An 18,562-nucleotide genomic window follows, 5' to 3' on the forward strand; every position below is an offset into this window, starting at 1 on the left:
AAGATCTATCCAGTAGAGTCACTGGGGTGTTAAAGTCCTCTACCATGATTGTGTTGCTTTCAATCTCTCCCTTAAAGTCCTCCAGAAGTTTTTGTTGTTTTTTCTTTTTTCAGCCTGTATGAGCCTTTTGTTCTGAGTTGGGTCTCTTGTAGACAGCATATATTCAGGTCTTGTTTTCTTATCCATTCAGCTACCCTATATCTTTTGATTGGGGCATTTAATCCATTTATATTTAAGGTTATTATTGATAGGTACTTATTGCCATTTTATTTCTTTATGCCTATGTTTCTCATTCTCTCTTTTTCAACTTATTATTACAGCAGTCCCTTTAACATTTCCTGCAGTGCTGGTTTGGTGGTGATAAACTCTTTTAGCCTTTTTTTTGTCTGGAAAGCTCTTTATTTCACCATCTATTTTAAATGATAGCCTTTCTGGATAGAGTATTCTTGGTTTCAGATCCTTGCTTTTTATTACCTTGAATACTTCATGCCATTTCCTTCTGACCTGTAGAGTTTCTGATGATAAATCAGCTGACAGCTTTATGGGAGTTCCTTCATAGGTAACAGATTGCTTTTCTCTTGCCACCTTTATAAGATTCTCTCTTTGTCTTGAATTTTGGGCATTTTAATTATTTTTGTGTCTGGGCATGGGCCTCTTTGGGTTCTTCTTGTTTGGGACTTTGTGTGCTTCCTGAACTTGTATGGCTTTTCCCTTCACCAGGTTAGGGAAGTTTTCTGCCATTATTTCTTCAAACAGGTTCTCTAACCCTTGCTTACTTTCTACCTCCTCTGGCACTCCTGTGATGTGCATATTATTACGTTTCACGTTGTCCCAGAGCTTCCTTAAACTCTCCTGTTTTTTAATTGTTTTTTCTTTTTGGTTCTCTGATTGAGTGATTTTTTTTCTACTCTATCTTCTAATTCGCTGATCCGATCCTCAGCTTCCCCTAATCTCCTGTTTATTCCTTCCAGTGTTTTATATTTTTACTGTCATTCTTAATTTCCTTCATAGTTTCCATTTCTTTTCTCATGCTATTGAACATCCTTATTATCAGTATTCTGAACTCTGTATCTGATAGATTGCTTATCTCCATTTCATTTAGCTCTTCTTCTGCAGAAGTCTTTCATTTGGGGCTTATATTTTTGTCTCCCCATTTTGGCTGTCTGTTTGGATTTCTTTCTATGTATTAGGTAGATCTCCTAGGACTCACATCTTTTGGATAGTCTCTGGTGCAGGCCAGTGTCAGATGCTGTTTATGACTGGCCTTTAATACCCTGTTTGAAGCTTTCCATGCTCCACAGCTTGTGGCTCCTCTGCTAGGGGCTAAGTGCATTTGGAAAGGACCAAGATGCACACCAAGGTCTGCTTTCCCAAACCCTGGGTCCAGGAGCAAATCAGGCAAAAACACAAAGCACCCAGAGGCTGATTGTTATTCAGTCCCTTAATGAGCCTCAGGCTGTAGAAACTCCACAGGATGGGATGAGAGGTTTTCCAACAGGCCAAGGCAGTTGCTTCCCCCCAGACAAAAGCTGTTTGCATGGTAAATGTCTGCCTGAGAAAGATGTCCTCTGCCATATTGGGGAATGACTAAGCACAGGAATCCAGATGGCTGCTCTCTGTGCTCTATCCCCAGAGCCAGCACCCCTAGCTTCTCCTCACACAGCTCTAGTCCACTCTGCCCTCCACCAGAGCCCAAGGTGAGTGGCTGCACATGAAACTTTGTGTGTTGGCCTTTTAAGACGATACCTGCATTTCCAGCCGTCTCTCCCTGGCAGACAGAAACCCGGCTGCTTTTCACAGCCAGATGTTACGTGGGCACCTTTCTCAGTTCTGGTGCTCTGGGCTGGGAAGCCCAGCTTGGGGTTAGGCTCCAAAGTTCTCAATGGGAACCCCCCACAGCTGAGATATCCCTCAGGAACTTCAGCTGCTGCCTGTGGGAACCCAGCCAGCCCTCTCGTGCCTCCACATTTCCTACCAGTCTTTACGTGGTTTCCTCTTTATGTCCTTGATTATTAGGGTGCTCTTCAGTTAGTCTTCAGTTGATTATTCAGGATGATTTTTCTATATTTTAGTTGTAATTCCAGTTTGGTCCTGGGAGAGTTTCAGTGTAGCTTCCACTCAATCCGCCTCTCTCATCATTGATGTTTCTGTCTCTCTCTCCCTCTCCCTTCCTCTCTCTGAAATCAATAAAGGTATATTTTAAAGAATAATAATAATAACATGGGAGTGGCAAGGAAAATTACACAACAAAGAGTCAAAACACAATATTCTTGGGAAAACATTTTCTGCTCATGTAAGGAATTCTTTTATATGTAAGTAGTCTTAAAATCGACAATGAAGACCAATAACCAAATGGAACAGTAAACAAAGAGTATGAACAAACGTTTCACAAGAAATCAGATGTTTCTATATGAAAAAATTTCAATCTTACATAAAAATAATTGCAAATTAAAACTATAGTAAGATACTATTTTTTATCTATCAGTATCAAGTATCAAGAAATTTGGTAACAATTGTTGGTGAGGGTTATAGTCACTCTAATACACAGGTTGCAATTTAAACCTCTAAGGAGGGTACGTCAAAAGTCATTAATGAACATTTCATTCGCTGCTGCAATTCCACTTCTAGGAATTTATCTCATGTAAAGTGTGAAACAGGTGTGATGACAGTTATAAGACTAGGCTTTTTTGAGCAGCTACTATGTGTTCTACATGTTTGCTACACTAACAAGTTTAATCCTGACAGCAACCTCATGGGGAGGGTCCTGTCACTTTCTTTTTTGCAGATAGGAACCTGAATCACAGAGTGGTTGAAGTACCCAAGGTCCCAGAGCTGGTGCATGGCAGAGAGGTGAAACCTGGCTGGTTTGGCCCAGGGCCCTCAGTGTTAACACTGCAGTATCTTGCCCCCTGTTGCAAGATACTATCTTGCAGCAGTGTCCATTACTGAACAGGCTGGGAGACAGCTCAGCCTGGTTGTTCCACAGTAGAGACTGGTTAGGTAAATTATGGTGCATACATATAACCCATAATGAAAGGGAGGCCTGCTCTATATGCTATATTTCATTAGTTCTGAGACACATGTTTGCACATTTTTACACCTCTAAAATCAGGGTACATCTGATAGTTATATTTGGTAACAGTTTTTTCTTAGTGGTACATAAAGTATCAGTTCACCTTAGAGTCAATTAAACAGAGTATATGGAATGATTTTCAGTTCTGTAATTTTGCAAATTTTCTTCCATGAAAATATATTACCTTTGGATCCAGAAAAAAAGTTACTTAGAATGTATAAAGTACTTGATGTGGTATCTAGTTCACGAGGCTGACTTTGTTGTTCTTGACCATAGGGACTTCTCCACGGCGTTCTTTAACAGCATCCCACTCTCAGGCTCCCTGGCAGGCAGCATGCTTTCCTCTCATAGCAGTCCACAGCTACTGCCACTGGACTCCAGTACCCCCAACTCCTTTGGTGTCTCAAAGCCTTCCACGGAACCCGTGGCAGCAGCCGGCACCAGGCCTGGGGGCAGTTCTGTCAATAAGGACAGGTGAGTACGTACCAAGGCTTCCTCCTATCCCTGGGGAAAGTTCAGGTTTAGACGCAGTTTCAGGACACTTCATGGCCCCTTCAAAAAGAAAGAAAGAAAAGGGATGCTGGATTTCAGATGAAGGCCTACTCGGATGGAAGGCCTTATTCAAGTGTGTCTCTGATGTACAGGGCTATGAGGACTTCACGTCCTGGGGGAAGGTGTAGTCCTAGGATTGGTCTTCTAAGAATGGGAACCAGCCAAGGACACATCACCTGCCACAGCAGGGGTGGGGAACCTTTTTTCTGCCAAGGGCCATTTGGATATTTATAACATCATTCCCTGGCCATACAAAATTATCAACCTAAAAATTAGCTATTAATAAAGCTTCTAGATTTATTGAATTTTGAGTCCCACCTGCACTTGACTTGGCAGGGCCAGACCAAATGATTTCTCAGGCCTAATATGGCCCCTGATCCAGATGTTCCCTCCCCTGTGCCACAGGATCGGCCTCACCTTCTGGCCAGTATACACTAGGGGTCCTCCTCCCTGCCCCATTGGTAGCATCACCATACCAGTCATCTCAGGCAGGGGCCACAGTCCTCTTGCACTCTCAGAAATATGTGTGCTTGGGGAGCCTGTGTCTTCACCAACCATTTCCGGGAAACCAAATTAGAAGTCAGTAAGAACCAGAAGCCATTCACTCAGTGAACATTTGCCCAGCAACTGCTCTGATTACACACTGCTACAGCCCAGACGCCCACAGGGGGTTGATTGATGGGTTCTTGTCCCCAGGGAGTACGTAGGCTGGTGGAGAAAGGGGCAAACACAGAGGCATAGGGTTGCCTCCTGGGTAGAAATGGATAGACAATCAAAAGCAGGGAGGAGTTGGTGGGCAGGTCTCAGGAAGGCTTATTAGAGGGTTCCCTACCCAGGGCCCATACAGTCCCCCAGGGAAGAGGGAGGGGACAGTAGCAAGAGCAGAACCCCAAGTCTGAACAGAGTCGCAGTAAAGGGGGAGAAAGCTGGGCTTCTATGCTGAATCAAGTATGCTGGGCAAGGCTCTGGACTTGCACCTTAGGAGGATCATTCCAGGAGGCATTGGTGCCCAAATGTAGCTGCCACCCTAGCACACAAAACTATTACTGTTAGACTGATTTTCCATTGGTGGGGACAGGGTCATGTGTTATTGCCGCTTCCTACTTCCTGGGCTCTGATGTCATGGTCGTGGAGGCATGCACCAGGTGTTGTGTCACTTGTCTGAGGGAAGTGTGAGGGTGGATGGGAAGAGGAGATGGAGCAGCTTGACCACTTAGAAAGCAGAGCATCTGGGGAGGAAGGGTGTCTGGGGAAGAACAGAAAGCTCCAGATCTGTGAAATGTTTCAACAATTTGTCCTGGAGTTCCCTGGAGAGGAGGAGAAGGCCATCCAGGATACCTGCCAGGCATCTCGCGTGGGGTCTAGTCCAGTGCCTTTGGTCATTAGGCACCCAGTTGTTTGGGAGCCCAGCGTGAGGGATACGTGGGGAAGTTGGCAGCTCAAGCTTGGGTTCACCTTTCTCTCCTTTCTTGTTGAGTAGAAGGAAGGGCTATGGGGTGAGCACTTGGAGGAGAGTGTGAAGAATGCAGTTGCACATTGAGGTGGGAGGGGTCACCCGGGCAGGAGGTTGAAGGGCAGGACTAGTCAGTAGCTTCAGGACCCCAGGTAGGGCTTTTCTCATCACACCATTGTCAAGTGGGAAAAGCTGGTGGTTGGAGCGGTTTGGATTGCTGTGTTCAAGTTGTGGAGATAGGGCCATGTGGTGAGAAAAAAGGGTGGTAAGAATCATTTTCTAGGCCTCATGCTAGCCCCAGAAGCTCTCAGAACAATGCAGTGGGGCAAATGTGAGTGTGTTTTCTCATGATCTTCTCTGATCGCCAAACTTCCAGGATTTTTTTTTTTTTAATATGGTTTTATTGATTTTTAGAGAGAGGGAAAGGGAGGGAGAGAGAGATAGAAACATCAACATGGATCTGCTGCCTCTTGTACCGCCCCTGCTGGGGATCTAGCCCCCAACCCTGGCATGGGCCCTGACTGGGAATCGAACTGGTGTCCTCCTGGTTCATGGGTCAATACTCAACCTCTGAGCCACACCGCCTGGGGCAGAATTTTTTTTTTATAAGTGTTTACTGTTTTCATTTTATCATTTTTATTTATTGATTTATTTGAGAGAGAAAGTCAATTTGTTCCACTGTTTTATGCATTCCTTGGTTGCTTCTTATATGTGCCAAGCGGGGATCAAACTGGCAACCTTGGCACATTGGGACAATTCTAACCAACTGAGCCACCCAGCCATCGCAAACTTCCAGAATTTTAACACACGAAAATATTTGTAAAATAGTCAGGAATAGTATATTATATTTTGAAATTTTTGTGTATTTAGAAGTTTGATATTTGTGCCCCTTTCACTTGGCTCCAAGTAACCCAAATTCCCAAGTCCTTAATGAATTGTGCTTGACATGCTCTCCCATCTTCTTCGCCCACCCCAGTGTGAACGCTACCTCGACTCCTGCTGCATCATCCCCCTCTGTGTTAACAACCCCATCCAAGATCGAACCCATGAAAGCGTTTGACTCCCGGTTCACAGAGCGGTCCAAAGCCACACCTGGTGCTCCTGCCTTGACGAGTGTGACTCCAACAGTCGTAGAAAGGTAGGTTGCGGCTGTGTGGGGCTCAGAGAGACTGGATAAGTGCAGTCTCAGGCCAACAGTGCAGCGGCCTCTCTCCTATCAAGCAGCTTGCCCTCCCTAGGGGAGCAGATTCCGGTCTCTCTATACTTGGGAGCCCTTGTTTTAAGGAAAAAAGAGTGGCTGCTTCAAGTGGGAAGGTTGCTGGAAGGAGCCGTGGGGGTGGACAGAGCAACTCTGCACAAGGACAACTAGGGCAACTGCATGACAGCTGATCAGTGTGGAAGACGTGCTGAGAATAGCTTTGTTTGAATGGAGCCCAGAGTTTGCCCAGAAGAGGAGCAGGAGGTTGGTTGGAGAAATGGAAGGCTTTGATACTGTTGCACTGTGGTTGAGCTCTTGCAGGCCCTCTGCCACTTGCCTATTGTCTGCACCTCCAATGCTTTTCAGAATTCCCTGGCCTCTTTTTTTCTTTTAGACATTGACAAACTAATCCTAAAATTCATGTGGAAACTCAGGGGCCCCAAAGTAGCCAGTCTTGGAAAAAGAGAGAAAAAGAAAGCAAAGTTGGAGGGCTCTCACTTCCCATTTTCAAACCTAAGTACAAAGCAGAAATAATCATGACGTTGTGGTTTTGACACAAGGATAGACAAGCTGAAAAGAACAGAAGTAAGAATCTAGAAACAAACCTCCATGTCTTTGTTAACTGTAGGTTTTATCATGTCTAGATTTTTGAATTTTGTCATATTATACTTTTTCTGCATCTCTTTATTATAAAAATTTTTTCTTTAGCCTTGTTGGATGTGATGGATTTTATTAATCAGTTTTGAATGTTGAACCAGTATGTATACCTGGAATAAATGTAATTTGGTCATTGTGTACAATTATTTTTGTACCTTGTGGTATTCAATTTGTTAATATTTTGTTGATTTTGCATTTATGTTCATGAAAGATTTTGGTCTGTAGTTTTTCTTTCTTGTAATATCTTTATTTGGTTTTAGTATTAGGGTTATGCTAGTCTCATAGGAGTTAGGATTTATTTCCTCTGCTTCTATTTTCTGAAACAGATTGTAGAGAATTGGTATAATATCTTGCTTAAATGTTCAGTAGAATTCACCACTAAAACTGTCTAGGCAAGGTGCTTTCTTAAGAGCTATAGGCTATTCGGCCCTAGCCAGTTTGGCTCAGTGGTTAGAGCATCAGCCCATGGACTGAAGGGTCTCAGATTCGATTCTGGTCAAGGACACATACCTCGGTTGCAGGCTCAATCCCTGGCTCCAGTCAGGGAGTGTGTGGGAGGCAGCCAGTCAATGTGTCTCTCTCACATCGATGTTTCTCTCTCTCTTTCTCTCTCTCTCTCTCTCTCTCTCTCTCTCCATCCATCCCTCCTTCCCTCCCTCCCTCCCTCCCTCCCAGCTACTCTCTCTGAAAAGCAATGAAAAAAATATCCTCAGGTGAGGATTTTAAAAACCAAAAAAAGTGCTTATTGATATAGTTGGATTAATATCTACCATATTTTTAACTGTTTCTAGTCATTGTACTTATTCTTTCTTTTTTTAAATCTCCCTCTCTTTTTCTGCTTTGTCTGGTTTTAATTGAGCAATTTTATATGATTCTGTTTCCTTTCTTCTCTCACATTCTCTTAGCATTATTTTAGAGTATCTTAGATGCACAGATAATGTGTCTCTTATATTATCTCTCAGCATATCATACTGATTTTAAATTTATTTTAGTAGTTGCCCTACAGTTTTCTATAAACATTTAGAACTAATCTAAATACACTTTCAAGTAACATTTACCACTTAATGTAGTACAGGTACCTTATAACAGACTATTCCCAGTTTTTCCTTTCCATGCCTTATAATATTGTTACTATTTATGTATTTCACTTATTCATAAGCTATAATCATCCATTGCATTGTTGCTGTTACTAGTTTGAACAAAAGTTATTTCTTTTAATTAAGAATAAGAAAAATAAAAGTTTTATGTTCATTTACTCCTTCTCTGATACTCTCCATTTCTTCCTACAGATTGGAGTTTCTAGCCTATATATCATTTTCCTTCTCTCTGAAGAACTTCTTTTAACATTTCTTGCAAGGCTGGTCTGCTGGCAGCAAATGCCATCTGGTGTTCTTTTGTTTGTTTTTGTATGAGAAAATCGTTTTTTCTTTTGCCTTTTGGAGTACAATTTCACTGGGTAGAGAATTCAAGATTGGTGGTTTGTTTTTAAACGCTTTAAATATTTCACCCCACTTGTTTTTTTGCTTGAATGCTTTCTGAAGAGAAGTTTGATTTAATTCTTTTTTTTGGCCTTTATAGGTAAAGGTGTTCTTTTTTCTCTGGCTTCTTTTAAGATTTTTCTTTCTCTCTGGTCTTCTGCATTTGGAGTATGTTATGTATAGGTATAGATTTTTGAGTATTCTATTTGGTCTTCTCTGAGCAACTCAGATCTGTGGTTTGGTATGTTTTATTAATTTTGAAAAATTCTCAGTTATTATCATATTATTATTCTCAGCTATTATCAATATTATTAATTTTTTTCTCCTAAGGGCCCTTAGCATATTAATCATAGTTATTTAAAATCTTAGCCTGATGGCCCGGCTGGGTGTGGCTCAGAGGTTGAGCATCAACCTAGGATCCAGGAGATTGTGGTTCAATTCCCAGTCGGGGGCATGCAGGAGGCAGCTGATCAATGACTCTCTCATCATTGATGTTTCTATCTCTCTCTCTCCCTCTCCCTTCCTCTCTTTGAAATCAATAAAGATACATTTTTTAAAAATAAAAATAAAATCTTAACCTGATAATTCCAAAATCTCTACTGCATCCAACTGTTTCTGATGCTTGCTTCGTCTCCTAAGGCTTTGGGGGTTTTTTTGTTTTTTTATTTTTAGTTTGTTTTTTCTTTTATCATGTCTTATATTTTTTTGTTTAAAACTGGGTGTAATGTACTGAGTAATAGGAACAGGTAAAAAGTTCTTTAGTATGAGGTTTTGTTTATCTGAGTAAGAGTTAGGCCGTGTTTACTGCTTCCTATAGCTTAGGGGTCAGAGGCTTAAATTTCCTCCAGTGTCCTTTTTTTGTTTTTCTCCGTCTTTGAATTACCCTAGAAACTCCTTGTTAAATAGAGTCTGTGTCTTTTAGCTCTCTTAATTGTAATCTTCTGTTATTATACTGAAGCCCTGTTGATTTGGTGGTAAGGTATTGGGAGGGAGAAGCATTCTATAATCTCATAATTAAATCTCTTATTTTTTTTGTTGGATCGGAGTCCCTGGGCAGTGACCTTCAGAAGAGTTTCTTAGTGTGTGTGCATGTGTAAAGCTAGGCCTGAGTTGGTTAATTGCCCTTCCCCCAGGTACCATAAAGCTCTAGTAAAGTAGTTTTCCTAAGGGAAGGCTTTTTGTTAAGGAGAACAGAACTCTGGGTGTGTTTCAAAATAGTTCATTTCCCCCCAACCCCCAGCCCAAAGCACTCAAGGGGAGCACTCCATCCCTGATCTTCACCCATGAGAACTTGGTGACACTCCTGGAGGTAAAACTAACAAAAGTGTCGGTACCCTCACACTACTGGGCGGCCAGGAGTTTTAACTCACAGGCCAGCCTAAACTTGGCCTCCAACAATGTATCAGTTATTCTACCTTTTTAAGTCTTCCTGCCCATCAGGACTCCAGGGGCTTCTGTTCCAGATGAGCTCTGGTGTTTTTGTCTTCGCCTGTCTCTCGTTTTCAGGGTGGCAATTTGCCCTATGTCCTCACTTCTCTGGTGGCTCTAAGAAGAGCTGTTGGTTGTCAGTTTTTCAGCTTTCCTTTTATTCTGAGGATGAGAATGATGACTTCCAGGCTCTTTGCATGTTGGAACAGAAACCAGAGGTCCTCACCTACTTTTTTAATATGTCAGCTTTGGGGGGTTTTATTGGTTATTATAAATTAATAATCATATGGAAAAAGCCAGAGGTATCTGTGTTTGTGCAGGTTGAAAGAGCAGAACCTTGTGAAAGAGCTGAGGCCCCGGGACCTCCTGGAGAGCAGCAGTGATAGCGATGAGAAGGTCCCTGTGGCCAAGCCCTCCTCACTCTCTAAGCGAAAACTGGAGCTCGAGGTGGAGACAGTGGAGAAGAAGAAGAAAGGGCGCCCTCGGAAGGACTCGCGGCTCATGCCCATGTCTCTGTCTGTCCAGGTGAGGCCAGCAGGCCTGGGCTACCTTCCCCAGCCCACTTCCTGAGCTCATTGCTGGAGCTTGCATGTACCCAAGCAGTAGAAGGGAGGCCCTGCACACCACAGTGCCTCATCAGCGTTGGCTTAGACATGCACTCCCCTGGAGGTAGCATGGAGGCCACACTCCACCTCAGTCTTGCCCTCCACCCACCCAGAGTCTTTGAGCAGCTCTTTGGCGTCAGCTACCTCATCTGTCAAGTGGGATCGCTGCAGCATTTATCTATACTGTCCTCCAGAGTGGGTGGAAATGCCTCGGGAACTGGCCTGGCCTCACCTCCAGGTGACTCACCTTCACCTGACACTGCCCTACAGTGCTGGGGAGGGGCTCAGGGAGATTTCTGCTCTTGCAGTCCCCAGCTGCTCTGACCGCAGAAAAGGACACTGTGTGTTTGTCTGTACCAGCGCCTGCACTGAAGCTGCCCATGCCGGGCCCCCAGAGAGCATTCACCCTCCAGGTGAGCAGGCCTCCTGCCTCTCCCTCACAAGTGTGTTCTCTCTCTCTCCCCCCACTTCTTCCCCACCCCCCCACCCCCCAGTGTAAATAGAGAGGGCTGCTTCCCAGTGGTTCTCCATCACCTTTTGGGGGAACTTGTAGTTGATCAGGGCAACCACCAGTCTTAATAGTAAGATCCCTAGTCTCTTCTCCAGGAGCTCCCTTTACCCTTCCCCCTACCACCATCACCATGCTTCTTTCTCTTATGTGGCTTTGCCCCCTCAGTCCCTGCTGCCATATGCTGGATGCCCAGTTCCTTCCAGAATTGTCTTGGGTGTCCCTTCTCCTGGAAACCTCCTTAGTTCGATGCTTGGTCCTGATCAGCCTCTCACCCAGTCCCCATTGGACTATGTGGTAGTGGTCTCTCTCCCTACCAGCCCCCTGGCCCTCTTCACTTCCCAGGGCCCAGCACAGAGTTTTTATCAGAGCTACTTGAGCTCTCCAAGTGGAAGCTTGTAACCATGTACATGTTCAAAACACAGTTTTAAAACTTATTATTATAGAGTAAGTAATCCTTTATATGCAATCACTCAGTCTAGCACCCATGCCAGACCTTTGCACACCCTGTAACCTCATGCCCTTTGTACCTTAGGCACATGTCATTAGAAAACCTTTTAAGACCCCATATGCAGGTCACTTTCCACACACCCCCAACCCAGGCTGGTCCTCATGGGGTGTCAGCCCTTTCTGCCATAGGACCTTCTGAGCCTAAGGGTAGGGACCCACATGGTTTGTTCTTGTTGCTGATATGAGCAGAGACAAGGGAGCACAACCCCCTCTCCCAAACTCCTCCAGCTTCCCCTGAAGGTTTCACCACTGAGTGCTTCTTGGGGCTGTTCTCGGTTTCTATATGGCCCTCTACCCCAGGTCGCCCACTCGTGTGGCTACAGGAGTGCAAACTATTCATCCATTCTGCCTGGTTTCCCATATGGGTTATCAGTCATCTCCCCAGACACAAAAGAAGAGGCTGAGCCCATATGGAGCCAGGCACTGGGCACTTCTACTCATGCTCTTTTGGGGACATTCCTGTGAAGTTGGTTTCAGATGAGCAGACCTTAGGTGCATGTCCAAAGGAACTAGAGAGGACTTTGGGTTTTCTAGACTTTTCCTTCAGATGCCGGCACAGACTCTGTTATTGCCAAGCACTGCAATCTTTGAAGACCTTCAACTAGGAGCCACACTTCACTCCCAGCTCTGTCCCCAGCTGGCTGTGGGCCTCACTTGCAGTGTGCTCTTAGACAAGTTACATGCCTTCTCTGCATGCTCCCTGTGAGAGGAAGTGGTGGGGTTAGGAGGCTCTGGAGCCTTTAGCTCTGACACCAATTATCTGCACATCTACATGGATGACAAGGCACAAACCAGCTTTCAACATTCTCCTTGCCCTAGTAGGCCATACATCCAGCCCTCTTGTCCCCAACCCTGTTACTGCCCTCACCACCACCCTTCTGTTGGCCAGCCAGCTCTGTCTCTTGTGTCTTACCCCTGCCTCAGGGCCCAGGGCTGTGGGCCTCTGATATCTCCCCTGTCCATGACGCAAGTTTGGTCTATTACCTGAAAAGAACATTGTGCTTGCCTTCCTCCACTCAGGTGAGCTCCGACCCCTCCATGTACATTGAGGTGGAGAATGAAGTGACAGCTGTTGGGGGAGTGAAGCTGAGCCGCTTGAAGTGTAACCGGGAAGGGAAGGAGTGGGAGACAGTACTCACCAGCCGGATCCTCACTGCTGCTGGTAGCTGGTAAGGGTGAGGGTCTTCACCTGGCCCAGCATTTCATGTAAAGCAAGCACCATGTGTGGTGTGGTGTAGTGCTGGTGCTGTTTGAGGAGATGCACTGCCCCCAAGTGCTAGCTCCCATGGAGGCCTGCACCAGGTCTTACTCTGGGCTGAGTGTGTGCATCTACCGTCTCGGTCCCTGCAACACCCAGTGAAGTTGGTGTCATTATCTCCATGGTACATGTGGGAAAACTGAGTCCTAGAGGCTCACCCATGCCAGGACTTTTTACCCAGATGTTCTGATTCCCTTGTCTGGCCAGATTCCTGAAGTTTCAGGTCCCAGGGTCAGCTCTTCCTGGCTCTGACTTGGGCAGGTTCTTTCTCTGAATCCCAGATTTTAATCCAGGGAGGTCAGGATAGATTTTTGATGTCCCGAGTTCCCAGCCCAGCCCTTTGAGATTCTGTACTTCAAGGGGAGATCTTAAGTCAGTGTTAGTCACCCAGTGTCTTACCATGGACTTCTGGGCCTCTATCCTTTGAAGCTATCCCTGTATGCACCACCTCTACCCTAGCCAAAAAGGCTTTCTGAGCACACAGTTGGTGTCCCCTATGGAAACATGCTCCATCGTTCCCACACTTGTGGCCTTTCTTGACAGAGGCCTTCTCAGGACTAGTCTGGCTAGTTGTAACCAGGGGACTATTGAGTGGGCACTATGTGGCCTCATATGACAAGTGAGGTGTGTTTTTGGGTCACCATCAGTGGTCCTCTGAAACCCCCATCCCCCCGGATTAGCATTAGGGTGAGCTCAGAGACACTTGAGCAGCCTAGTGGGGGAAGAGAACATAGTCTGTAATGAGAGGTCTCAGGTTATGTCAGTTCTGCTGCACCCACTCAGGCTCAGGCCCAGGTAGAGGGAAGGCTCTGCATTTTGGGGCTCCTACCTCTGCCACAGCACCTGATCATCGTGACACCTATCCCTTCTCTGCCTTCTCAGTGATGTGGTATGTGTCGCCTGTGAAAAGAGGATGCTGTCAGTGTTCTCCGCCTGTGGTCGCCGCCTCCTCCCTCCCATCCTCCTGTCATCCCCAATCTCCACATTGCATTGCACAGGCTCCTACGTCATGGCGCTCACTGCTGCAGCCACATTATCTGTCTGGTGAGAGACAGGCCTGGGGTGAGGTGGACTCCAGGCAGGGCAAGTAGGGCTGTGCAGGTTTCTCTTCACTGCAGGAACAGGGAAGGCAGTGGAGGAGGCCACCTGGCAGACATGCCCTTGGGCCCTGCTAGCATGGGAGTCTTAACAGCCCAAGAGTTCCCAAACAGTTGGACACTGCTTGTAATGGCCACCGTGCACATGTGTGTGTGGTGGGGGCAGTGTGCAAGCAGAAGTGGGGCAGGCTACCTACCTCTGCTGCCACTTTTATAGGAGCAAACCACATGACAAAACACAGAGCCTACTTGCATGTGCCAGGGTCCTTATATGGGGTTCATCAGAAATTGCCACAGCAAGGCCATGCTTCTCCCAAAGTTGATTTGGCATTAGTGGCGAGCCCCACAGCTCTGTTGCCTGAGACTTTTGTGGAGGAAGTAAAGTGGCTCATGGGGAGCAGAAGCCACTTGTGGCCCAGAGCTCCTCTCAGGAAGCCAGGGCAGGGTGTGCCCTAGAGACCCCGGAGTAGGGGTCTGAGCACCGAGGCATACTCTGATGCATTTACCCAAATTGGAGAGTAAGCTGGTTCCTATCTCCCTCCTAGGGATGTTCACAGACAGGTGGTTGTGGTAAAAGAAGAATCTCTACACTCCATCCTGGCAGGTAACCGGCAGTGGGCTGCCCCTGATGCCCTAATGGGGGAGGGGTGCAGAGCAGCTCAAGTCCCAGGTTCCACTCAGCCTAGACAGAGAGCCAGAGCCAGCCTCTGGACTCAGCCCAAGGTATTCAGGGTGGCAGGGGTCACAGTTATGTTGCAGAGAGATGCACCCTCTCTGAGGCACATTTTATTGGTTCCTTGAGAGGTGACAAAGAACTTGGTGGGTGGCAGTGAAAACAGCACTCACAGAGAAGAGACTCCCTAGTTGCTGAGTCAGCATTAAGTCATCTGTTGCTGGGACTAGGCACCATGGTTCAGATTTCTCCTTTGGTGCATGCACAAGCTCTTGCTGATCAGAACACACCCAGAACCCATTCTTACGGTGTCTCCCCAGGAAGTGATATGACGGTGTCCCAGATCTTGCTTACACAGCATGGAATCCCAGTGATGAACCTTTCCGACGGGAAGGCGTACTGCTTTAATCCATCACTTTCTACATGGTAAGCAAGCCACCATTCCCTGGCCCAGCCCCAAGGGAGAGTGTCCATCTCAGCTGGAACCCAGAGCAGCCAACAAAGGCTCCTGGTCCTGGTGGTCAGCCCTGCCTATCGTGGCTTCTCCTGAGAGTTGGGCCCTGGAGTAGAAGCCACAGGAACAGCTTTGGTGAGCTTTGTTTTCTGGAGGAGACAGAGCTCAAACCGGCCTGTATAGGCTCTACTGTCCCTGTAAGAGGCTGGTGGCCCACAGCCTCTCTGCTCTCAGAGCCCTTGTGTAGGGGCACTTTCCTTTGTCTGCATTGTTCTCTGAGGTCACTTTGTTTGGAATAGACATTTGAAAAATTTTGTGGTTGCAAATATGTATTTCCAGCCTGGCTTCCTCAGCCATCATCAGCATAGTTGAGTTAGCTTCACAATAGCTTCTCCAGCACATGTCAGTTTTTGAAGTCAAGTAGCAGTTTCAACTTTGTGAATTAGTAAGGTTGCACCATCACATGTAACGGTCTATACCTTTCCTCTGCCTATTTTGGAATTTGGAGCCCTTTTCTATATTTGTGAAATCCCTTTCTACATCAGAGATCTCAACCCAACATGTAAACTGTGTACATTGTATACCAGCCACTCTGAGAAATCCTTCTGCTTGCACCTTTCATCCCTCAGACCCAAGTCTTCCAGCACTTTTGTGTTCAGAGTTGCCAGGCACAAGTTTATCCCATACTGAGGTCTCTTTCCTGAGTTAAAAAAAAAAACAACCCAAAAACTCCCCACTGCCTGCTTTTACATATTGCAAAATGTTGTGTATTATATGTGATTACTGAAATGATGGAAACAACCTGGGTATTTAAGAAGGGATATGTTTACCCTTTATATTTTGGGCATGTTTACAAAGGCACCTGGCTGTTTTTAAAGTGTGTGAAGAAAGTTTTCACAAAGATGTGAAGGGTGTGGAGAAGGTGAAGGAGCTCACTGCCTCGGATGCTGTGGAAACACAGGAAGGCTGGAGCTCTGGCATTCCTCAAAGTTTCTAAGGGCCAGGCCATGTGAGCATTTCTGGCACACTTCACACATAGGCCTCCTGGTCCCAGGAGCCTTATCACTGACCTTCACTGTCATTGCTGTTCCCTTATAATGAAACCTGTCTGTGAGAGGCCTATGGTGAGAATGCAATGACACTCAGCCTTCACTGGTGTTCTGGTAACAGGTCATGAGGTGTTCAGGTAACAGGCTCCTCGGCGGCCTCACTGCCAGCCTACTCTGCTGGACCTCCTAGTTTTTCTGAGCTCAGCTCTTGTCTTTGCCTTCCCAGGAACCTGGTTTCTGACAAGCAAGACTCCCTGGCCCAGTGTGCGGACTTCAGGAGCAGCCTGCCTCCCCAGGACGCCATGCTGTGCTCGGGACCCTTAGCCATAGTCCAGGGCCGTGTCTCCACGTAGGTGACCTGAGTGCCGGGAGAGGTGGCTGGGTCGTGCAAGTATAGTCCCACCCAGGCAGGCCAGCTCTCTGCCTGCTGTCCCCTGTGCCCAGCTGCTGCTCAGCACAGGCAGGATATAGGTGCCAAGAGTTTGGGGCCCACATCAGACAATATCTCAGGGTGCTGGATGCAAGCCCTGTTACTTCAGGGCCCAAATGGCAATCTGAGGTGCCACAGGTCATGGGCACTCAAGGGGTCTGGGCCTCTGGCCTGTCACCTCAGGGGTCTAAATGGCGGGTGCAGAGTGAGGTAACCCGGGGTGCTAGAGCCCCAGGAGGTCCACAGCTGGAACGTGGGGAAGAGTGGGCCAGTGTGGAGTCTGACATCTGCCCCCCTGCTGGCTTCTTGCTGGTGCCCTGGGCACACGGTGGCAGCCTCCTGCCCCACACAGTAGCCACTGCCTTATGATGTGTTTTTACAGTTCAGGGAGGCAGGCAGCCCGGCTTTTCTCGGTGCCTCACGTGGTGCAGCAGGAGACTACCCTGGCCTACCTAGAGAACCAGGTCGCAGCGGCACTCACCCTGCAGTCCAGCCATGAGTATCGCCATTGGCTTCTCCTCTACGCACGGTACCTCGTGAATGAAGGTGAGGTTCCTGGTGGTTTCTCCATTCTCCTGGGCACAGCTCAATCCCTGTCCCAACACAACCCTCCTGAAAGCCTGTGAATCAGGGCGGAGGTGCAGTGGCCTGGGGCTCTCTACACTCTTCTCCCGGTTTGCCGTGGTCATCCCAGAGGCCCTGGCCTCCAGCTCCCCCGTCAGCATGGTGGGCCCTCAGCCCCCCATCTCCTAGCCTGAGCTGTAATCAGGACAGCTTAGCAGGCACCCAGCCCTATTACGGCCCCTAAATGGAGTTGCCCTGAGGGCCAGAAGGATTGGCAGCAGGAGGGGGTGAGAGCAGAGGATATGTGGAAAGACATACAAATATGATGCTCAGACTTCTGCCCTCCCCTCACACCCTTGGAGCATCAGTGGTCAGAAAGTCGGACCCAGGGGAGGGTGTCTTCTTGCAGCACCCAGTATGCTTGTACTCCTCTTCCTTTTCTGAGTCCCCACATGCCCTGGAAGGGCTGGCCTGCTGTCCAGCACCTCCTCTTGTCCCTCCAGCCTAGCTTTCCTGCCAGGGCTCTCGGCAACTGTGTCTCCTTCCCAATATACCCCCCCTCACACTTTTCCTGTTGTACAACAAAAAGCAAGGTGTGTTGCAAGAGGTGACCGTCCTATTCTTAGGATGACCTCCAAAGCCTCTCATCCTCTCTGCTAGGCAAGCATGGAGTCTGTCTTACCAGTCTTCTGTCCACTTGAACTTGGCCTCCAGGGCTGTGGCCTTGGAACTGACCCTCCCAAAGTTCTCCCTGTGTCACCATGCAGGTTACTGAGCAGCCTCCCCCATAGCCTCTCCTGGCCTTGCTTTGCTTTTGACATCACCGTTTCCATTTTTATGATTTAGAGAAAAAAATGAAGTATAGAAAAGACAGGGGGAAAAACATGTTAAACCCCTACAAAGTCACTCTCAGAACTCATATATGTCACGTTGCCTCTGGTGCAACTATATGTACATGTACACCTTGGAATATGTATACATCTCTGATGACAACAAGCATGACTGACCAACTCGAAGCCCCTTCCCCAGCAAACTCCAGTAATGAGTTTGATGTTTACTCTTCCTGCCCAGTCTGTGTGGTCTCCTAGCGTGTGTGGTCACTGGCATTTCTAAATATCCATTCTTCCCTACTTCCCCCCCCCCCTTTTCTGGGATGCAACAATAACATGGGCCTCACACCCCATTCTGCTGGGGAAACCCCTCCTCTGGCTCCTCTGGTTTCCTTCATCTTGGCTGTTGATCAGGACTCACCCTGATGCCCTGCATAAAGTCGCTGCCTCCTCTGGGGCCTGCATCTATTTATAAAATCACTTCTGCCGCTTGCTTCTCTTCATCTTTCACATGTCTGTTCCAGTGTCCACACATAAGTCACCTCCTCTCTCTAGTCCTTGCTTCCTAACTGTAAAAGGACTCAAGTTTTAAAAAGAGACCCCCATTCCTGAAATTCCTCAGATTCTAGCTTCATCCTCTTATTTCCACTCTCATCTTTGATTGATTTCATCCATTCCCTATGGCTTCAGCTGCTCCCTGTGCCGACAGACCCCAGACCTGCCTCTAGCACTTCTGGCATACCAC

The 18,562-nt window shown here is 47.0% G+C and overlaps 1 protein-coding gene across 2 annotated transcripts in view; it reads left to right on the forward strand.

Moving 5' to 3' along the window:
* The window catches only part of HIRA (histone cell cycle regulator), a 73,060-nt gene that overhangs the window by 43,906 nt on the left and 10,592 nt on the right, over positions 1 to 18,562 (forward strand). For both annotated transcript variants that reach the window (XM_081122651.1, XM_081122652.1), the window contains exons 14-23: positions 3,350 to 3,547; positions 6,055 to 6,216; positions 10,160 to 10,364; positions 10,753 to 10,857; positions 12,483 to 12,631; positions 13,603 to 13,764; positions 14,363 to 14,421; positions 14,811 to 14,916; positions 16,220 to 16,342; positions 16,806 to 16,969. In XM_081122651.1, the coding sequence (XP_080978777.1) occupies positions 3,350 to 3,547; positions 6,055 to 6,216; positions 10,160 to 10,364; positions 10,753 to 10,857; positions 12,483 to 12,631; positions 13,603 to 13,764; positions 14,363 to 14,421; positions 14,811 to 14,916; positions 16,220 to 16,342; positions 16,806 to 16,969 (1,433 nt within the window). The remainder of the gene's footprint in view (positions 1 to 3,349; positions 3,548 to 6,054; positions 6,217 to 10,159; positions 10,365 to 10,752; positions 10,858 to 12,482; positions 12,632 to 13,602; positions 13,765 to 14,362; positions 14,422 to 14,810; positions 14,917 to 16,219; positions 16,343 to 16,805; positions 16,970 to 18,562) is intronic.

Source organism: Miniopterus schreibersii, assembly GCF_964146895.1.
Source record: "Miniopterus schreibersii genome assembly, chromosome: 20".
NCBI lineage: Eukaryota > Metazoa > Chordata > Mammalia > Chiroptera > Miniopteridae > Miniopterus > Miniopterus schreibersii.